This window comes from Schistosoma mansoni, chromosome W, assembly GCF_000237925.1.
Source record: "Schistosoma mansoni strain Puerto Rico chromosome W, complete genome".
Lineage (NCBI taxonomy): Eukaryota > Metazoa > Platyhelminthes > Trematoda > Strigeidida > Schistosomatidae > Schistosoma > Schistosoma mansoni.
In genome coordinates this window covers 49,725,471-49,747,533 of record NC_031502.1, presented here as the reverse complement: position 1 = coordinate 49,747,533, position 22,063 = coordinate 49,725,471, and the positions used below count along the sequence as shown (strand labels likewise).

At 32.9% G+C, this 22,063-nt stretch overlaps 1 protein-coding gene across 1 annotated transcript in view; it reads left to right on the top strand.

Annotated features, from left to right (window-relative positions):
* Positions 1 to 711: 711 nt before the first annotated feature.
* Smp_096270 (valine-tRNA ligase) overlaps positions 712 to 22,063 on the top strand; it is a gene marked incomplete at both ends in the record, with an annotated part of 37,301 nt that continues 15,949 nt past the window's right edge. The window contains 11 exons of the mRNA XM_018790014.1: positions 712 to 880; positions 2,690 to 2,784; positions 3,570 to 3,688; positions 5,067 to 5,297; positions 6,883 to 6,964; positions 7,759 to 7,878; positions 9,422 to 9,570; positions 10,312 to 10,499; positions 14,057 to 14,181; positions 17,142 to 17,345; positions 18,640 to 18,777. Coding sequence (XP_018655399.1) covers positions 712 to 880; positions 2,690 to 2,784; positions 3,570 to 3,688; positions 5,067 to 5,297; positions 6,883 to 6,964; positions 7,759 to 7,878; positions 9,422 to 9,570; positions 10,312 to 10,499; positions 14,057 to 14,181; positions 17,142 to 17,345; positions 18,640 to 18,777 — 1,620 coding nt within the window. The remainder of the gene's footprint in view (positions 881 to 2,689; positions 2,785 to 3,569; positions 3,689 to 5,066; positions 5,298 to 6,882; positions 6,965 to 7,758; positions 7,879 to 9,421; positions 9,571 to 10,311; positions 10,500 to 14,056; positions 14,182 to 17,141; positions 17,346 to 18,639; positions 18,778 to 22,063) is intronic.

The following is a 22,063-nucleotide window of genomic DNA, read 5'->3' as shown; positions in this document are numbered from 1 at the left end:
CCATCAGTAATCACTAAACACCTGTTTTATTCTGGTATTGAAATCCTTAACAGTGCTCTCACCGACGACTGTATTAAGTACCAAGATCAAATCCTTTTAGATTTTGTGACAAAGCATTTAACTTTTGGACCATTACGTTCTTGCTCTACAGTGGATAACATTTGGATAATTCTCCAGTTGATATTGATCAGTGACCAAAACCGATATCCATAATGAAGACTTTTTACACATTAACAAAAGCATTTTTAATTAGTAATTACCCGTGAAAAAGTGTGGTTATTGAAAAAAAGAACAATTGAAGATTTGGTTGCGTTTATGACATGTTTCTTCAATCGTAAACATATAATATAAAACGTTTAAGTGATTTGTCTCAAGACATTAAACAATTCTCGTACTCATTTAAAAACTGGATTTAAAATAATGATTTTAGCATATTCATGTGATTAATATAGTAAAGAAAGCAATAACTTGCTTTAAATCAGAATAAGACATTATCTTATGTGAATGTGAATCTATTGTCTAGTATTTTAAGCACTTATTTATCAACTTTTCCATTACAATTACAAGTTTTATCTTGTCTATTTCAGTTTGAATAGCTCTCACACTTATAGTAAAACCGAATATCGAGTACATGAACAATAGCACTTAATGAGTCAGCTACACCACACTATATTGATTATTGAACTCTACTTTTTACGAAAAAAGTGTTGAATGCAAAACCAATTACGAATACTGCTGCATCTTGGATGTGGTCATAAGAAAGTATATAAAAGATATCAGCTGAACAATATTTTCATTCGATGGAAAACGGTTTGTCCAGAAATATCAAATGATAATGAAACTACTGTATCAACATCTAGTCCTCGATGGGATATTTTACGTAAGTTGCTATTATTTTTTATACTTAAACAGAAGTATGGTTAAAAGTACACTTTTGTTTTCTTGTTCAGGATTTTATCGGAAGGTTTTGATTATCAAATATTAATTTTAATAAACACTTACTTAGTATCAGAAGGGAGGGTTGTGGAGATTTTACTAATTTTATAGTTGAAATCATGAATCAAATAAAGCTAGACCACCATGGGAAACCTAGAGGCACTGAACGGCCGTTTCGTCCTATTGTGGGACCCGTCAGCAGTGCGTATCCACGATCCCACCTCGCAAGGTTCGAACCCAGGACCTATCAGTCTCGCACGCGCGAGTTTAACCTCTAGAACCATTGAGCCGGCATCCAACGATATTCATGTCTAACTTCAACTAATCCACGAAATTGAGCAACCGTCCACCATTGTCTTAAGTGAGTTACTATCTCATAACAGATCTGGTTGAACTACACTGGTTGCTGCTTCTCACTAGAACTCCAGGAAATACCTCTTGAAGCCAGTTACTAGTGACAATATGACTGTTATCATCAGCAGATTGGTTGATATTAGACATTCACAACTGTCCTGAGTTCGAATCTCGCGAGGCGGGATTGTGGATTCTCATTGCTGAGGAGTCCCACAGTAGGACGAAACGGCCGTCCAGGACTTTTATGTTTTCCCTGGTGGTCTAGCTTCAATTGACTCATGATTTCAACTATAAAATAACTTCCTCTGTCTGTGGTAAAGAAATTTTATTGGTCTACACTTATCACTTATCGAACAGAGGCTATAAAATTGTAGTGTAAGGTCTCAATCTCATGGTTTTCATAATGTGTTGTTCAGGATAGCCATTATTCTATGGAAGAATTATTCCGTTTCTTGTAGCACCAGGTATGTAATTGACAACAAAACGATTGGTACTCCGAGAACCATACATCACAAACATATAAGAAGACAACTTGTGTTGTGTAACTTGGGGTAATTATCATATGGTAGAAATGAACTTTTTCTGTACATTTTTAGTCAATCTAAAATCACAGTCTAAAAGCAATTAGATAATTTATGTTCATTGGTGGTTCGATGGGTAAACAGATTAACCAATAGATTATTCTTACAACTTAGCAGCATGGATAACGATATTTTCACTACATATTAATTTTTTCACTATATCCCGTATTTTCTTTTTGTATATTACTTACTAATAACCAGTAGTTTGTATTTTTCCAGACTATTTGTGTGTCATCCTCATTGAAATTAAGCAAGTGATATTTCTTTCTCTTCACATATAGTTTATCCCACTTGTTTATACACTTATTTCAATGTTTCCATTTTCTACCAAAAATTGTACTTTTGAACGCTTTTACAGTACAATCCTCTATTTACATGCTACTCTTGGAATTTTCTCTATTTTCCATGACTTGTTTATTTTTCGACAAAGCGCTGAACGTTTTACTCAGTTATATTATCCATGATCCCGCTTAACATATCCAAGGTCTGTTCTGAGTCTTATAGTATATGTCATAACTCCCTTTTTTACTTATCTGAAAGATTTACTTTGTTTTTAACAGCATCGTTGACTCTGTAAATTTTCTTTCCATAATATTGCGTAATTTGAGACAAGTCTCGTCTTTTAGTTTGTGGAATTTTATTAGCTACTCTGTCACTTATTCAGACTGTGAAACGAAAGTATAAGCAAGATGGACATCAAACTTCAGTTAACAGTTTATGTTACAAGTGGAAAATATATAGAGTTTCACTGATATTTAATAGATATAAAGAAACCTATTTCTGCAACCATATTTTTCTCTATCTCTCTTATCTCTTAGATTCAGAATATGTGTATAATCCAACATTAGTGGAAAATCCTAATCTATGTAAATCTTTATGGGATCGTTTACAACTATTTAATCCAGACAAGACAGTAAGTGAATACTGACTTGTAAAATCTTTATTCATCATTATCATTACCATTAACAAGCATATATTCTTCTGCCTTTTATTTGGATAATGACAACGAATGTGTATGGTTTCTAGTTACTTAATATATGTCTTTTTGTTAACCCTCTTTTTATAAGAAATGCGTCAAAAATCACATGAATGAATATTAATAACACATAATATCTGTGTTTAGGTTCTTTTCTGATTGAGAGATTCTGAAATTATCAATACACTAATATATCCATACATTTAATTTACTTACTTTCAAATCCAACTGATGTTCGCATGGATTAATGGTTTCTTCATAATCTGGTCGCTTGTTGGTTGATTAATGTCGTTGATTAGTATTGAACACCATATTACTTGGAATTGTTACCTAATCGCACGTAATTACATCTTGTTTAAGTTAGACATTAATAATGAGCTTATTTTTTTTGTACATATTCATGTTTTCCGCCTATTTTATACAAAATGAAGATTTCTAAATGTTTTTGTAAACAATAATCAGAATAAATATTGTAGAATGGTCATGTTAAACGTTTCGTTGTTTAGTTTAATTCTGTATCCAAAATCTTGTAAGTAGGTGGTATTTTGGGCTGTTTATTTAGTCATATTCATTATAGATATAGAAGAGTAAATTTATAAATTCAGTCATGTTACAGATAAGACATATGCTTACAAAACCAATTTTGTTTTAAATATACGTTCAAGTTGTTCGGCTTCTTAGATCAGTCGTTTACAACTATGTATTTTCTCTTTCATTATTAGTTGGCGACAAATCATAACGAGTCTATAGTTAGCATGATTTTACCACCTCCGAATATCACAGGTACACTTCATGTTGGACATGCGCTTACATGTACCATTCAAGATGCAATCGCTCGTTGGTAAGTATTATCCACTCATGATCATTCCTCTTGTTTATTGTTTACTGTAGATCGATAATTTTCAAAAAATATCAACTTGAGGTGGCCCGCGATTTGGTGGAATTTTTTACTACGCGAATATTATCTAAATAGTTTTTGATATCACTTTTCCAATGAGAATAATATTTGACTTCACAGTTAAAATAAAACGACCCTAAGTCATTTGTTTGCCACTTAATTCGTTTCGCCAAGTTTTGGATTTTCTTATGATACTAATTTTTGGTAGAGAAGAGGAGGGAGAGTTTACTGGACAACAGTTACCTAAACGTATTGTCGGGTTAAGTTAGAAGAGCAGTTCATAATAGAGTCATTAACCTCTGAGGTTAATGATATATGAAGCTGGAGGCTTTCTGATTGCGATCAGAGTGACATCTCTGTTATCAATGACTGAGCGTGTTATGTATTATGGTTAAATATCGATTACAATGACGTAGATGTGTTTATTATTTGTAGTTCTACAAATCTTGGATATCTTATTCCACATCTTTTACTTCACATCGTCATATGTTTTTTTTCTTCTGTGCTGTCTTTAAATATTCTCATGTCATTTTTTACTCTTGTGGATTACATTGAATTAGACTTGAACTTTATATATTTTTGTTTACACCTAAAGTATCCGCTCTAAAAATAATTAGGCTCAAACCACTATCGCTAGCCATCTTTTGATATATTTTTATTTACTTATTTGAACACAAACATTGGTACAAGGGAGCACCAAACACCCTGTGTCCACCAACCCGGTTAAAGCGCCGGTCATTTGTTTTTCGTTCTCTCGATTTCGTAAACAACACTTGCACTGTGAGAAAGCAGTGAGTAATACTTCCCAGGTAGTTGCTTTATACGCGTGGCCATGTGAGAGCATTTCGAGAAGGAGAGCTGACTGTCCGCACCCTCAACCGTACCAGGTCATTAGGGGGCTCATAGTTATATGGTCAGTATCAATTTGATTCAAATTTTTTTTAACACCTTGTGCTAAATGTACTTTTTCGGCCAATGTTTTTCCCTAGTTATTAGCACTAAGACTGCGAAGTGAATGGAATACTGTCTATGCACTTGTTTAGATTCATTGAGTTGATGATTATTCAACCAAATAATTTAACATGTCAATGGGTTTAAAGAAGTTGATCTTACTTAATAAAGAAGAGAGGAACATGATTATGGATTATGTTGTGTAAACATTGGTCCCAATAGTCATCACTCAAGTATTTAATTTTGTAATAAGTGTTTTTGAAATTCATCACTGCAGTAAAATGTTTATCATTAGTTTGCAGTTATGATACCATTCACCTGACCTTGTGGTACGATTTATAGTTAATTATTTGTTAGTTTTTTCTGTTAGTTACAGAATGCATGGAAAAACAGTTCTATGGGTTCCTGGTATGGACCATGCTGGAATTGCGACGCAGTCAATAGTTGAAAGAGATTTACTAAAACAATATTCATTAAATTCTAGTCAATTTCCTAATAATCAATCTAAGTCATCAGTGTTGAGCTGTCAGTTTCCTTCAAATCCAAGGTTATTACTGGGACGGGAAAATTTTATTCAACGTATTTGGGATTGGAAGAATCAGTTAGTGCATTTGTTTCTTTTTTATGTGTAACATGTCTTCTAGTGTTAAAATGGTTGGAACCAGTATATGTCAACAAATCGTAACGACAGTTTTGAGGTAGCCTATAACCACTATGGAATTGGAACCTATACCACTCAGCTTCAGAGTTTGAAACGTTACTATTGAGCTGTATGTGCTCCCACTAGTCACTTGCAGGACTGCGATGTTTACATTTATTGATCTTACAAGCTTGGATAAGTTGAAGAATCAAAGAGTTTTAGTTTTAAACTTATTAGGATAATCCATTCGCTCCCACCCTCATAAGATCAGTCCTAAATTTTCTCATGGTTATGGTTAATCCTACACCTATAAATCCAATAGTCTATAATTTTAATTTAGATTACTTACTTATCTACCTATCCCTACTACTACTACATGCGGCATAGGTCACCAACCAGCAATCTTCAAACACTTCTGTCCTGGGCTCTCATTTCCTTCCGGCTTTTGTCAAGTGATATTCATGGTCTTGATGTCTGTCTCCAACTCTGGGCACCATGTGTTCTTTAGTCTGCTTCTTTTTACTTTGAGGATTCCAAGTCAGGGTTTTCTTTGTGATCCAACATGATGGTCTTCGTAAAGGGTATCCTATCCACCCCTGCCGTCCTTTCCTGATCTCCTTCTCAACTAGCAGCTGGTTTGTCCTCTACTGGAGTAGATTATTACTAATGGTCTCTGACCAATGGATCTGGAGTATCTTGTGTAGACAGCTGTTTTTGAATTCTTTTGATTTTTTGGTAGTCATTCACGTTACAGCTCCATACATTAACGTGTTTGTAAAGTTAGTGTTGAAATAACAGTAGCTCAGTTGATAATCATTAAATTTAATTTGTATTGAATTAAGGTTGATGTACATTCAATATTATTTGGTTCTTCTCAATAAATCCCTTTGACAAGATTTGTCTTTTGAAACAACTGAAAAATTAGAAGAGAATAGAGCTATTGAAGGATAGTGGTTGACGAAAGTTGATAGGATACCTTGAACCTAGGCTTCGTGCCATTTGTAACCCATCAACAAAGTGTGCCTGTTATCTTTAAGGAACTGATTCTCTCTGACAGATTCGACCCTGTGTCATCTAGCTTCACAGTCAGAGACGTTACCACTGAACAGTTTGGGCCGCAACCGACCTCTTGTAAGACTGAGATGTATTTACAACTGATTGATCACTGAGCGGTAACCAACGTCATGTATATTAGGTACTTTAGAGCTGATCGGGTTCTATCGATCAAGTTATAACATGACCACTGATCTAAGTAATTCCCCATTCCGTACACTATGTTGAGATGTAAGATGGTGGTTAGATGTAGTCGACAGTAAACCCTGAACCGAAGTTTCGAGCATCAGTCTCTCACGATCACGGGTGTGTATACCTTGCCAACGAGTTCCAAAAATCAATTGGTTCTAGTTTCAACATTGATGTTAATATCAAGCTCGCTATTATTGTTTTTTTTTCTCTCCATTTGATGGTTTATATAGATAGATGTTTGTTGGTGATTTGCATATATTCACATCTTTCACTGAGTCTTTATGTACTCCATCATTTCTAGACATGCCGAATTGATCCGTGAACAATTGAATAGTCTTGGTTTATGCTTGGATTGGAGTAGAGAGTTTTTTACATTAAGTCCTGTAAGTCAAACTGACAGTGAAACTTAAAAATTGTTGGTTGAATTGCTTTTTAGTAATTTTGCTTAAGAAATTCTGTCTGTTTTTATACGAAAACAATTAATTATATTTTGTGCAACTATATCAATAGTAATCTTATAGTACCTGAAAGATTAAAATTAGTAAGTAGTTAAATGATTATCATAGTTTCTGTCTTGTATTTTCCGCTCAGTTGACTATACATATCAATAAATTTGTGTTAAATGTCAATTCAGTTAATCCATCAATTACATGTTCAAACACTTGAATATAAAAATCAAATTAGATGGCTTACATTTAGATATTTCTTCAATTGTAAAGTGATATTCCTAGAAAAATTATCAATGATGGTCGATGAGCACTTCTGAGTGATCCCATACTAGGATGAAATAGCCATCAAGAGCTTTCTGGTTTTCAGTGATGGTCTAACCTAGGTCGGTTCATGATTTGAATATGCCTTTAAGTCAGAAAGGTTATATTTGCAAAACAAATCACATTCTGTTAATGTGTAGCGATAATGAACCATCAATCTATCAGGACATCCAAAACCTGAACTTTCTATATTAATCATCATCGTTAACTGCCTTTGAAGACTTTAGATAAGAACAAATTCTTAATCACTTTCATCTTTTTCATTTATCACTGGTGGATAAATATGTTTTTTGAAAGGAAAAATTCAGTTCCTTTTTGTTGATTGTGGGTTTATATCTATTAATTTTTGCGTTGTTATCATTTCATTCTAATTTTCATAACATATTTTTAAACAAAATTATTCCTAGAGCCATTCTGAATGTGTCACTGAAGCATTTTTAAGATTGTACAATGCAGGATTGATTTATCAGTCGGAAAGTTTTATATCTTGGTGTTGTTATCTTCAAACAGCCATCTCTGATATCGAAGTAAGTTAAGAAAAAATGGAGAATTGTTTCAAATTATTATATTATAAGTAATTTATTAATTCCAACTCAATATTTCTGTTGTTCATAACAACGTATAGTCGCTATTGTGCAGAAGAATAACAATCTGTAAACTACACCATCTTTACTAATTTGATGTATTATGGAAGTTCTATTAAAATGGATGAGAAATTTCGAATTTTATCTGAGGTTCCAAAGAACTAACTATAGGACACAGGAGGAAGATACTTTTTTTCTGTGGTTGATTACATTCTGAATTCGCTTGTTTTATTCCTACGTATGTCGAACTTGTATGATCAAAGAATATATTTATAATTACTTATACAGTTAAACTTAATTGCTTTATATATTAATATCAGAAGGAGTTTTGGTGGAGATTTCAGTATTTTCGTAGTTGAGATCACGAGTCAGTTGAAGCTAGACCACCAAGGAAAAGCTGGAAGCATTGGACGACCGTTTCGTCCTATTGTGGGACTATTCAGTCATGCGCATCCCTGATCTCGCCTCGCAAGATTAGAACCCAGGACCTACCAGTCTCGCGCCAGAGCACTTAACCGATAGACCACTGAGCTGGCATCCGATGGTGTTAATGTCTAACTTCAACCAATCCACGAAGTTGAGCAACCGTTCACCAATCGTCTTCAGTGAGTTCCTATCTCACAACAGACGTGGTTTGAACTCCACTGGTCACTGCTTCTCACTAGAACTCCAGGAAATACCTCTTGAAGCCAGTCAGTAGTGAGCATATTTTGATTATTATCAAAAGGAGTTTTTGTGGAGATTTCAGTATTTTCATAGTTGAGATCATGAGTCAGTTAAAGCTAGACCACCAAACTAAATTTATAAAGCTATGTTATTTATAAAAATTAATGCCTATGTATTTAGAGCAGATTTATTTTCAATGTTTGTTGTCTGCACTTTATTAACGTATTACCGAAAGTACTAGTTTTATTGAAATAAAATGAAAACAAGAGTAGTTTTTTATTTAGGTTTACATTAAATGTTATCCAATAACCCCATTATTTGACTAATTATAACGAAATCAAGGAAAAGAAAATATTAACCAAACAAACACTGAATAAAACTTGAATCAATGTTATAAGTACATAACTTAATAGTTAAACCATTTATACCTTTTTATCATCAAGTCCCAGGTTTGAATATTACTCCACCTTCTTCGGTATGGCTCAAAGTCAAGTACAAGAATCTGTACTCAGTAGTAAGTTAGTTATAAGGATAACGTCAGTTTATTTACAAACAATAAAGTATTTTAAGTTATTTCAATAGTATATTTACCAATCACAAAACTGACTCAATTATTTATCACTTGAGAAAACCCAAAATTCACGTGTTTTTAAACTTCAAGTCAAAAATATTACCAGCAATAACTCGTGATCATTAAGTCCCGTTTATGTCTTGAATGTATGTTAATTTTATGTCATTGTCATAATGTTTGTCTTTTCAAGATTACTCTTTCTTTCCGTAACTTTATTTTTACCTTTATTCCTATTTTTTGATTTAAAAGGTTGAATTTCGTGATATTTCAGAGTCGACATTTCTCAATGTACCAGGTTATGAAAAGCCAGTTGAATTTGGTGTAATGGATTATTTTGCCTTTCGTGTGATAGATCCACCAAAATCGTTATTATCAGAACGTAATCACCCTGGTTCAAGGTAATTCTGATAAATGAATAACAAATATATCACCATTTCATCACCAACTCCATGCAATTTTATGTGTTATATTCCAAGTCATTCCTATTTGATGAGGGTTAGTAATACATACACCACTGGGTTCTTTTTTAGAAGCTTTCAATCTGTTTGCTAGTGTAGTAGGTAATTGGAATAAATCTTAAAACTCAGCAGTTTGCTTCTAGTCATGTACTTTTTGAGTAGGAAAATAATGTAGACTTTTAGTTTTTGAGAATATCTTTAGCTAAAGATTCGATTCTCAACTGCCACATAAGTATTATGTGTCTCTCTGTAACTTCTTTAGTTTTAATAAATGTGGATTTCTGATATCTACTGCATAATTGATGTAACCCTCAGTTTTTTTATATTGGATTGTATTCGACTACTGAATATTTAGTGTTTAGTACATGTGACTTATGGTTGTACAGTCTTAAAGGAACTGTTATTTCTTCTCGAATTAGAACCCGAGCCACCCAGCTACATAGAAAGAGAGAGTATGTATGATACACTATCAATTGACTTTCTGAGTTCTGATCGACCTCTCATAGAACTCAAAGATTCACACCAAATGACCACTTAGTAACTATCTGTTTCATATTATCTAGCCCTCAATCTCAGTTGGATTCTGCTAGTTAATCACCATAATTTGGTTTAAATTTTTCAACATAGTTCACTACTGGTTAGATATTTGTTTCCTCATTCAATTATTGTTAATATTTCTAGATTGGACGAATTAGTTATAGCGACTACACGTTTAGAAACAATGCTTGCTAGTATAGCTCTAGTTGTCCATCCAGATGATAAACGTTATCAACATTTAATTGGGTGTTACGTAGAACATCCATTCTATCCAAATGAACATCTTCCGATAATTTCTGATGCACAATTAGTTCAGCCTGAAATAGGTACAGGTAAGATTTGTGGTATAATTTACTTCTGTTTATAATATTCATTCAACAAACATGTGGGAGAATAATATATTCTGAAATGAATTGGAGGAAACATACCACTTTGGTACAGCTTGATGATTAAATATAAAAAGCTATCATTATTTTCTCATACACATTATGTATTCTGAATAAAATGAAATGTTATAGGTACCTGGTGTTATTATTGTTTATGGAGAAGCGCTTGAAGCATGTGTATCACAGTCAACATATTGTGAACTGGTCGTTTGCATTCGAATGAACTCAGTTTCTAAAATATTTGTATTTACCACTGAAATAACGTTCAATTTTCTCTTTTACATCAATGAAACACTAATTTGCCTTAGACGAATACAATGATTCCATTTTATTTCGTTCAGTTTAAGCTATCTTTTTACAACTCGTAACATATACCTATTTAAATAATAAATGGAGATTAACATACGCGTATAAATAAGATTAATCAGAATTCATTGTAAACGCGTGTATTGACATGTGTTCATTTTTGAATCTATATAACCAACCTATTCAAACTATATTGTCGTTATTTACCATTCTAATCAGTGTGTTGTATCCTGCGATTGTGCTCGGTTCGGCCAACTGCCATTTACGAACTATCGAGATAATTCTAATACAAATAGAACTTATTGCAAACCCGTTAAGGTGGCCACTGACACGCCTCTCGTCAATAATGATCCCTACTCCAAAAACAACTCAACAGTTCGGAGAGAAATTTGATATTTATGAAGACAAAATCACAGTGGAACTACTCTCTCTACTTATAGTGATCAATATGACCTTAGGATATATAAATTGCCAATAACCAATCAGAAAATAGCAAAGGTCATACGGAAATACAGATTAAAAAAACATGTTTTTCGTGACTATTGTTACAAGGAAGCATTAATACATATTCAAGAAATTAGATATTGTGAAATCTTCGTAATACAGTGTTTGAAAATGTTCTTTTGAATATTATTTAGCTAAAACATTATTTAGCCTTTGTTATACGATGTCAATATATGTTAAAAATGAATTGTAACCGGTTACATTTCTATAAGTATGTTATTTGAAAGTACAGGTCTTAACTAGTTGATAAAGGCCTAGGAATTCATGTTTCTTTGCCCAGGTCGTTCTTGTTTTTCTCCCCCCTTTGAACTTTAGTAAAGTGAGCTATGATTTTGAAGTATATTTACATGAAACATGTGAAAAATAAGTTGTTGAGTTGTATAGTTAAATCTGAGTGAAAATCAACTATTTTATGCGTACTAATACATTATTCACTACAAGTCTAAATAAGCAAACTAAAAATTACTTACTTACGCCTGTTGCCCCCAATAGAGCATAAGCCGCCGACCAGCATTCTCCAACCCACTCTGTCCTGGGCCTTCTTTCCTAGTTTCATCCAACTAAAATACGCGACGAATATATATGTATATATACATATATATATACATATATATATATATATATATATATATATATATATATATACGTGTTATGCCTGACGTCCAATAATTGACGGTTTGATGGTTAATCGAATGTATTTTTGTTATATCTTTTTTATGATACTAAGCAGAGCTTCAGTGATATATTTGTAGTATCATTTTTATTAATCATAAATATTTAATTATTATGTTTTATAATACATTTAATTAAATGGAATGTAAATAACTGGAATACAGTATAAGATTACTTACTTAGTAGTACACTTTTACTAGATAGTTTGGGCAAATAATTTTATTTGACAATTGTTGTAGAACTAAATTGGGGGGGAAATGTTCGAATTCCTATGGCTTCTGCTATATGAAGGAGACAGGAACGAACTCCGTTGGGAAATGATAGAGATATATGATAGATTACTCGAAATGATTTCGATTTATCTACATTATGATCACTATCAATTAGATGTGACAAGATAGAACTGCGTATTGTTTTTATCTGGCCCTTCCCAAACCATCCTGGTAGATGTTCACTCATTCGTTGGTTAAGTTGCCTAGTAGTACGCCCGATATAGCTATCTCCACAGGAACAGCTGAACTTATAAATGCACATAGAGGAGGCCAACTCAGGTAGCTTTTCCTTCGTTTGAGTAGACATCGCTGGTCGACTCGAGAAAGTCAATGCAAGATTGGCTGCGTAGAATGTCCTACTAATTACTTTCGTTAATATATCTTTCAGAGTATCACTAGCCACATCCCCATTGAATTGTAGTTTCATGTATAACGGTTTCTTCCGAACAGTTGAAATCTCAGACTTTTTTCTTGTATAATACATGTACTTAATGAACGTACTAGGGTAGCCGATCTCTGTCAGTGAGTTATTGATAAATTCCAGCTCCGGACTTAAAGTATCTACTGAACAGATCTTTTTTTGCTCTACTAGTGAGGCATCTAACCAAATTTTTCTTATATTGGATAGGCGCAAAGCTATAGAAGTGAGTATATTGGCAGGCAGAGGGACTTTCTCTATACACACTTCTACTTAACGAGCCATCACTTCGCCTGTTTAGTGTGGTGTCAGGGAAATTCAGCTTTTTGTCACACTCACCTTCATCAGTGAAACTAAGCGCTGGATGAACACTGTTGAACTGTTCTAGTAGTTTATCCTCACTGGTGTTCTGATCTACGACAATGAGTGTGTCGTCGATGTAGCGGCAGTATAAATCAAGCTTCTTAATAGCCTCCTTAAGTGGTCCATTTTTTCTAGCTTGGCTAGGAAGAGATGTAGATAAATCGAAATCATTTCGAGTGATCTATGGTATACCTCCATCATTTCCCAACAGAGTTCGTTCCCGTCTCCTTCATATATCAGAAGCCATAGGAATTCGTACATTTCACCTCAATTTATGTGTACAGAAGAAATTTGTAACCCTCCTATCCCTTCCATGGCCGGACATAACAAATGACATTATTATCATTACTCTTTCCTTAATTTTTTGAAATTTTATTTTTAATCTTGTTATCATTTGTTTGTAATTTTCCGCCTCTTTCCGTTTGTATTCTTCACTATCTAATTATTAGCATACTTCTTATTACGTAGTGATTTTAATGTTTTGTGATCACTATTCTAAATTGTTGTAGAACACCGATAAAGTTATACTCGTTACTTCTTATCTGATAGAATTTTCCAAAACTACTTGGTGACATATTCTAAACTTAATTAGTTCTATTTCATTGTTGGTCTAACGATCATTTAAGTATGGCTACAGAATAAAACGAAATTTTGGTATTCACTGTTAAAAATTCTAGTACTAGGTTGAAACAGCTATCAAATGCTCTTATGTTTTCATCGGTGCCTCAAATAAACTCAATCTGTAATGAACAGCACCCACCAATTAAACTAATCCCAACAAAATCCATTTGATAAATCTAGGAAAATGTTTTTGAACATAACTGAAGAATCGAACTGTACTGAAGTTTATTTTTACTAAAAAACATCAAGGTACGTGGTAACTTCTTCAGTTATTGCCGTCTAAAGATATCTTATATATTAATTATAGAATTTCTACCATTAATCTTTAAATTTTAACTGATTATTAGGTGTTGTTAAACTCAGCCCAGGTCATAGTCAAGTTGATTGGGAAGTAGCTAAACGGCATCAACTCCCTGTTAAATATGTTTTCGATAATTCTGGCTGCATAACAAATACAGGAACTGAATTTGATGTAGGTTATTTTTTATAGCAATTTTTTAAAAAAGTCTTTGTTCATTGTTTTTATTTTATTATTCCATATTTTTTATCATTGTGTAACTTATTAAATTTTTAGAAAAGAACATGATGATAATTGTTCAGGTGAAATCTTAGTTTAATGACAGATAGAAGGATATAAATCTAGAAGTTATATATGAAAAGAGTATAATTAATATTGCTTAATTCTAAAAAGTAATTTCAAATTAGCTATTATCATTGCGTAAGTGATTTTTTATTGTTCTGAGGATAAAAAAGTCGGACGTCCTGTACTGTGTTTTTTTTCAACCGGACACTCATTATCGAAAAACGATATGTAACAACCCAATGATCGTAGGTCCATTAGTTAATTTAAATTTACTTAATTATACCTGTTGCCTCACATGGAGCATAAGCCACCGGCCAGGATCCTTCAATCAATTCTTTTCTTGAGCTCCCCTTTCCCGTTGTTTGCAAGTGCTATTCATTTTTTATGTCTGCCTTTAATCCCTGGCGCAATGTGTTCTTCGGTCTGACTCTTTTCCCTACGCCTTGAGGATTCCAAGTTGAGGCTTCCCTCGCGATGCCATTTGGTTTCCGCACTGTGTATCCCATTCACCTCCAGCGTCTTTTCTTACTTTCCTCCTCAGCTGAAAGCTGGTTTGTTATCCGTTAATACAGGCTGTTGCTGATGGTGCTCGGCCAACAGATCTGAAGTATCATGTGTAGATAGTTGTTTGTAAATTTACTCAGTTCTAACGTGTATCAAACAGTCACGATGTCATTATTCCGAAGTTTTTTTCATGTTACAGCCGCTTGTTAATATTTGGGATTAAAAACGGTTTTTTTTATTTTGAGCTACCATTGTCCCATACCTCACTCGAATTCAAAACTGTGCTTAGTTTTATTAGCAAACTACCTTAGTAATACTTTTCTTTGTCGGGTGCTCCTATTTACTCTCTTAAAGATTTTACTGTGAAATAACAAGTATGAAGATTGAAACTGAGTGTTGAAAAGTAAGTACAATTAGACAAACTATTGTTCTCAAAATCTTCTTTCCATGGATTTACAGTTAGAAATCTAAGGAATACGGTCTAGTGGTCTAGAGGTTAAGCGTTCGCGTGCGAGACTGAAGGTCCTGGGCTCGAGTCCCGCTCGCGGGATCGTGGGTTCACACCACTGAAGAATACCATACTAGGACGAAACAGCCACCCAGTGCTTCCAGGTTCTTAATGGTGGTCTATTATTAGTCCATTCATGATATCAATCTAAACTCATCAATCCCCACAACCCTATACTGAGAATACATTTGTATTTTAACCATTGTCAAGCATACATTAAAGTTCTATTAGATATGTAAAAGGATGAAGTCCTCCTAATTCTGAAGAAGTGGGTTACACTGAATTATGAAACTTAAAAAAAATTTAATTTTTCTACTCTTTGGGATATTATAAATATATTATTTTATTTGTAACAATCCATCCAATCCTCAATTTATTAGAAAATATCAACTCAAACCTTGGTAATGATACCTCACATTCTAATATTTGTTTGTTGAAATAGAGTTAGAGTTGACGTAGATCACTGTTTGTGTTATGAAGTTAAATAAAATGTTGATTTACAAGTATTTGAATCACCATAATTAAAAAAATGGTGTTAGGTAATACAAATTAGTATTATATAAGGATATATCACTATATACTTTTGTTGTGCAAATCAATATCACTCGTAATTCCGCTTTCTTCATCATTGATTTCTACACACATTTTCAGTTTCTTATTGTTTACTGTATTGATATACAGTTGTTCCGATAGAAATAACAATTAAATACACTATGAGTATTCTCAAATAAACTTTGAATATTATCTGTTCACAGTTATGTCAGTCTAATCACCCATGAAGTACTAATAATTACTAAATGTTTTGTTTGTCCTGTTCACATTCAGTAGTTATGTATTCTTCCCAATTTCCTCATTATTTGAGTAGTACGATTTAAAAGATTCGAGTGCTTTTGTAGCTTTCAAAACAAAACAAAACATTACTTTTTGTGTAATCACTTTTTTTGTGACTAAATTCTCGCTAGTTCATCACTTGGAATTTCTCTAACCAATGTTTTCTTCATTAATATTGTTAAGAAGCTTATCACTAATTGATGTCTCCATGAATCTAAATTAAGCTGATTATTCTACAAAATTGAATGTGAATGTATGGAATAGATTGATCAAATTACTAACCCAGCTCATATTCTTAAACGATATCAGTTAATGGTCGTGTTTGTTTTAAAAATTAGATTGGTCTATTGATTACGAGACACATTGTGCTCAGTGAGAGATTTCTTTACAGTTACACTAATTATGTTAAAATTGGTTTGTTATTCTCTCAGGTGGTGAGAAGTAGTCAACAGGACGCTCTGAACCTTTATTTGTTTGCTACATGACACTTGTCAATAAGATATATCTATAATCCTAAGGAAACTTGTCCCTCTTGATCGATTAGAACCTATGTCACTGAACTTTGAAGTATTGGTCATTACCAATGAACTATTCCGGCTGCAATGATCTGTGATGTTGAGTTATTTACAATTAATAGATCATTGAGTGGTAACTAACGTTATATTTGTCTAACCTTTTAGTACTGATTGACTACCTACGACTACCTTACATCTCAAGATAATGCACACCATGTTGAATCACTTGTACTAGTGGCCGCATCGCAATGTGATCAATAGAATTTGATCCACGTTAAATGATTAGACAAATATAGCATTGGTCACTACTCAGTAATTAATCAATCATAACTTTCATCCTGTTTATGTCATAAGATTTTTTGTCAATACGGATATAAATTAGATAGTCATGAACTTATTTATCATCATTGACATGAAATTCTCCATTATAGTTTGTTTATCACTTATCTGACTAACTTCAATGTATGCGTTTACCATTAATTTTATTTCAGGGATTACCCAGATTCATAGCACGTCAACGTTTAGTTGAACAACTCACTAAACTTGGCCTATATAAACGTCGGCAAAATATTGGAGCCAATGGAGGCCGACCTGCATTATTACCAATTTGTTCCCGTTCTGGTGATATTATTGAACCGATGATTAAAAAACAATGGTTTGTACGTACAAAAGATTTAGCTGAGGCTGCAGTGAAAGTAAGTTAGTTTCTAATCAAATGAAATATTTTCTTTTTTTCGCAAGATAATAATTGATCTTTCAACAGCGAAGTGTAATCATTTTATCGAATTAATCATGTTGTGTCTACTTTTGATTTTGTTATTTCTTATACAAAAAATTGACGTAAATGGAGAAGATAACTTACATCAGAAAGTTGTTATGATCATGTTTTACAAACTCTTTAAAATGATTGGAACGGTTGACGATGTAAAAGTAGTAGTTAAACGCTGTAGCTTTGAACGGTGAACATAATTTATGATGCATAGAACGGCTTATAGGTCACAATACCAGATTGTTCGATTTGAGCATTGATAAAACAATATCAAATTCGAACAACTTTTACAAAAAAATCAATCATATTACTTAAAAACTATAATTATATGGGTTTCAGAATTGTAGAAAAGATCTTTAAGTTATAACCATGCATTAAACTTGTAGAAGCTATCTCACCTCATATTTCTTTTGTTTTCCATACTCTTACTGATCATTTAAAAATCTCGTTCGGGTTTTCGGTAGTTCAGACTCAAGTCATTCAATAAACAACTCTAATATCAGAAAAAAGTTCTAAATAAGTATTAAAATTGTGTTCAGAAACAGTGAAATAACCATGGTCTCTGGTGTAAGACTATACGTAATCTGATTGAAATTGGTTCTTTTAATTACGATGTTCCCTCAAGAGACATTAATATATGCTATTTACGCATACATTTTCAAATATTATAGATATGAGTGGTTATACGCATAAACAGATGCTAAAAGTAGTTATAATACATTTCAACTTATTTCATAAACATTAGATACATTTAGAAATGTTCATCGCAAGGAACTGCGAGTTATTAAATATCTGTTATAGATTTAGTGCAAAGTCCTTGCAAATAGTATAATTCTGATTCATTTGATCTTTATGAATTTCGTTATTAAATCACTGCTCCATACATTACATTTCTTGTATTCAGTTTCTGCCAGATGTACTTTCATTTCAAATACTAGTAGCAATATCTATATGAATACATCTGATTTTATATGTTTTCATATATTTTTATAGTACAGTATCTTAGAACAAATCAAAACTGTACAGTAATGTATGAAATGATGACTGAGTACATTTATATCCTTAGTGATTACTCTACACTACTAACGCTTTCCAATTTCATGGTGTATTCTGATTGTATTACATAATATTTTAGAAGTTGAAATAGCTGTTTTTGAATCTGTCTTAGTATTTTCTAAAAAATAATTTTATCTCTTTGTGATCTCATATTATGCTTCAAGGCTGTTCATTCTAATCAGCTAGAATTATTTCCAGAAAATCAAAAATTAATTTGGTCGGAATGGTTAAAACCAACAAATCATAAAGATTGGTGTATAAGTCGCCAGCTTTATTGGGGTCATCCTATTCCAGCTTATAAAGTAAGTCATTAGCTTGTGATATTCTACTATTTCATGTTTAATCGAATCTGTTCTTCATGTTGGCCGCTGTTTCAGAGGTTCACAAAAACAGCTCAGTATTCGCATTCACTAATGATTTTCAACCTTTTGTCAAAACTTTATCTGCTGTGTGTTTCTAACCACCGGTATAATCGTGGTTTAGCAAAAAGATTTTGCTTAGAAACTGTCCCTGGATTTGATAGTTCTTGAAATTTCAATAACTTATTTGTATTTCTGTATTATGGCTACCATACCCATAGACTGGTATCTCTACCTAGTTTACAAATATGAGAGATGATTTCAAATATTTCTTAATCTTTTTATTCAAAAGAACAAGATGTTACTATGTTGAGTGAGTAAATATATTTGTTCAGTATAATGAGAAATTAGTTATAATTGCGTATTCTATTAAATGTAGCTAACATGTTACATTTTATTGACGAAAACATAATAAAATGTTATTTATCAGTACTGAAGGTTGTGGATATTATCGAATTTTATCTAAATTATGAACCGATCTTAGTTAGACCGCCATTAAAAACCTGGATGCATTGGACAGCTGTTTTGCCCCAGTATTGGGATCCCTCAGTAGTACTCATCCATGACTATGAGTGGTGCCGAAATCGGACGCTTAACCTTTAAATCACCATGCAAGTTGCATGCAGTTTTTCAATTACAATCTTAGGCATTATTTAACTCATAATATAACACATGTAAGGAAATCTGTTCTGATCTAAATTAGTAAAACTTTACGTAGTCATATAACTATATGATTCATCCTTTGTTCTGTACTTATCTCTCAAAATTCATTATGACTTTTTAACCATATTGTTTTCATATGCATGTGAATGTCTGTGTACCTTATTATTGGCTGTTCCATACATATTCAAACTGTCCAACAACTTATAGATCAAATGGATTGTCAAGTCAATCCAAATAGCATACTTTATTTATATCGCCATTCGTTACTAGACTAGATATCTTCTAAACATCGCTTGTATATTTTTGAGCTATCGAATGGGCAGTATTAAGGTTGAACATACCGTTCTAAGTAAGGATGACAAATTGGTTGACGAGATGATGGATCTTAACCAACTGAGATGATAAGAATATGTATTTCGTATGCATAACCACTAAGTGTTTGCTGGTATAAGAATAGTTTGGAAGAAAGCTAGGTGTAACCATACCAAGACGTCTCCGAAGTCATTGACGGCTGAGTCATATTGGTGTAGACTACCTGGTTGTGGTCCTCGTGATTATTGTAATTAATGGCTAGAGACTCGGAATGACATGGCTCAAAATCGTTCTTGATGACTTAGGTGCTCATTTAATCCAATAATGATGTCGATTTGTTGTTGATGAAAGTATAGAATTTCCAAACAATATTTTAAATTTCTTGGAATAAAACAGAAAATGAATAACCCATTTTCTTACAATACCTCAGTTATCACATGTTCTCTGATCGATCTTTGTCCAATGTCGTCAAAAACGTAAACAGAAAAAATCCAACAAATGTGAATGAGCTTTTTTCCCTAATATTTCTCAAACATAAGTCCTTTCTAAATGAATTTCGGGTAACTGAATTCATTTGCTACTCAAACCTAAAACTGTAAATCATTGACTCAGAGACATATTCAATAATTATGTTTGTTTCATATCAGTTTAAAGTATTGTCAGATATAATCTATGTGTTTGTCGTAATCCATAATTGTTCATAAAACTATTCGATAGATGTATTCTCCCATGAAGACAAAAAGTGGGGACACTTTTTAATGTTTTTTCCAAGTTTATCTTTTGGCTAATGAGCTTATAATATGACTTTTAAGTGCATCTATTGGTCCAGGTTAAGCAGAAGTTCTTTTGGGTCCTAAACATCTTGGTTTCGATTTTGACCATCATCCGCATGTTTGTAATAATTCATTCTAATTATTCAGGTGAAATTATTTAGATAATTTAACTTCCATAGGGGACGACGAATGTATTATACATATATAGTATTCACAAGATTAAAATTGACTTGTAATTAGTTCATTGTTAGTTTAATTGAGTCGATCTCACTGTTCAGAATTAAGTACAATAAAATTGTATTGAATAACTACTTTATTCTTCCTATTGTTTTCTTTTTCATTAATTACAAATTATTTATTACATTTAACTCGTTGGACTACCTGCTTATCACATATCAAAATAGGCTTATTTATTTGTAATCATGATACCAGAATGGTTTAAGTCAATGTCTTTCTTATGTAGAAAGACATCTTCCTTTTTTTATCAAGAAAAAAATGTTTATTCTGTTTTACTACACTTAAACTTAATAGGCAGTAAGCTACTCTATATATTCACCTGTTTATAATTTGTTAATTTTACTCAAGTAATGTCATTTAGCTTATATTCCACTTACATTGGCAACTAGTTTCCTAGGCACATACACTAGATCGTTTTTTTCACCAGTTGAAATTATTAAAACATTATGCGAAAGTATTGGTTTTCCCTCCATTAGTTTGTTATTAATTTCATAACTTTGAATTTATATCTTGACCAAGTGAAAAATTCGAAATCACATGTAGTTCAGTCATCTATTGTTAATAAGATTCTCGTCTAGATAACGTTCTATGGTTTTATTTAAGCATACAAATCGATTAGATCTAATAATCGTGTTTCTATCCATAACTCTTATGGTTTTGGTAGTTCATCCGTGCATACTATAATATCTTGAAATATACCATTAAATTTTACAAATTATGATGGTAATAGAATTTTAAACTTTCTTGAACTTCAAACTATTTCTTATTGATGGTATTTTTTCAACACTGACCATACTCTTAGACCTGTAGCATGATATAGAATCTTTTAAATTATTCTAGTCATCACAAACTTATTATAAATCTAAAACAAACGTCTGTAAGCTATTCCGCCCCCAAATGCCTTGGTACGGCCGAGAGTGGGGAGAGTCCGCTCTCCCTCTCGAAATGCTCTCACATGACCAGCGAATATATAGCCTCTGCCAGGGAAGTCCTACTCACTGCCTTCTCGTGGCGGGGGTGTTGTTCACAAAAGTGAGAGGACGAAAAGCGAATGTCCGGAGCTTTAACCGGGTTGGTGGACAAGGCGAGTCCTCCTAGGGGAGTTGGAAAACCCTGATTCCAAACCAATGGTGCACATGGGCTCCAGTATCCTGAGGGAACAAATGGCGTACGAATCAATCGTTGATCAACGGCTACCATGGGACTGCATCTCCTCACGATGCTCCACTGACTTGTGGATCAGA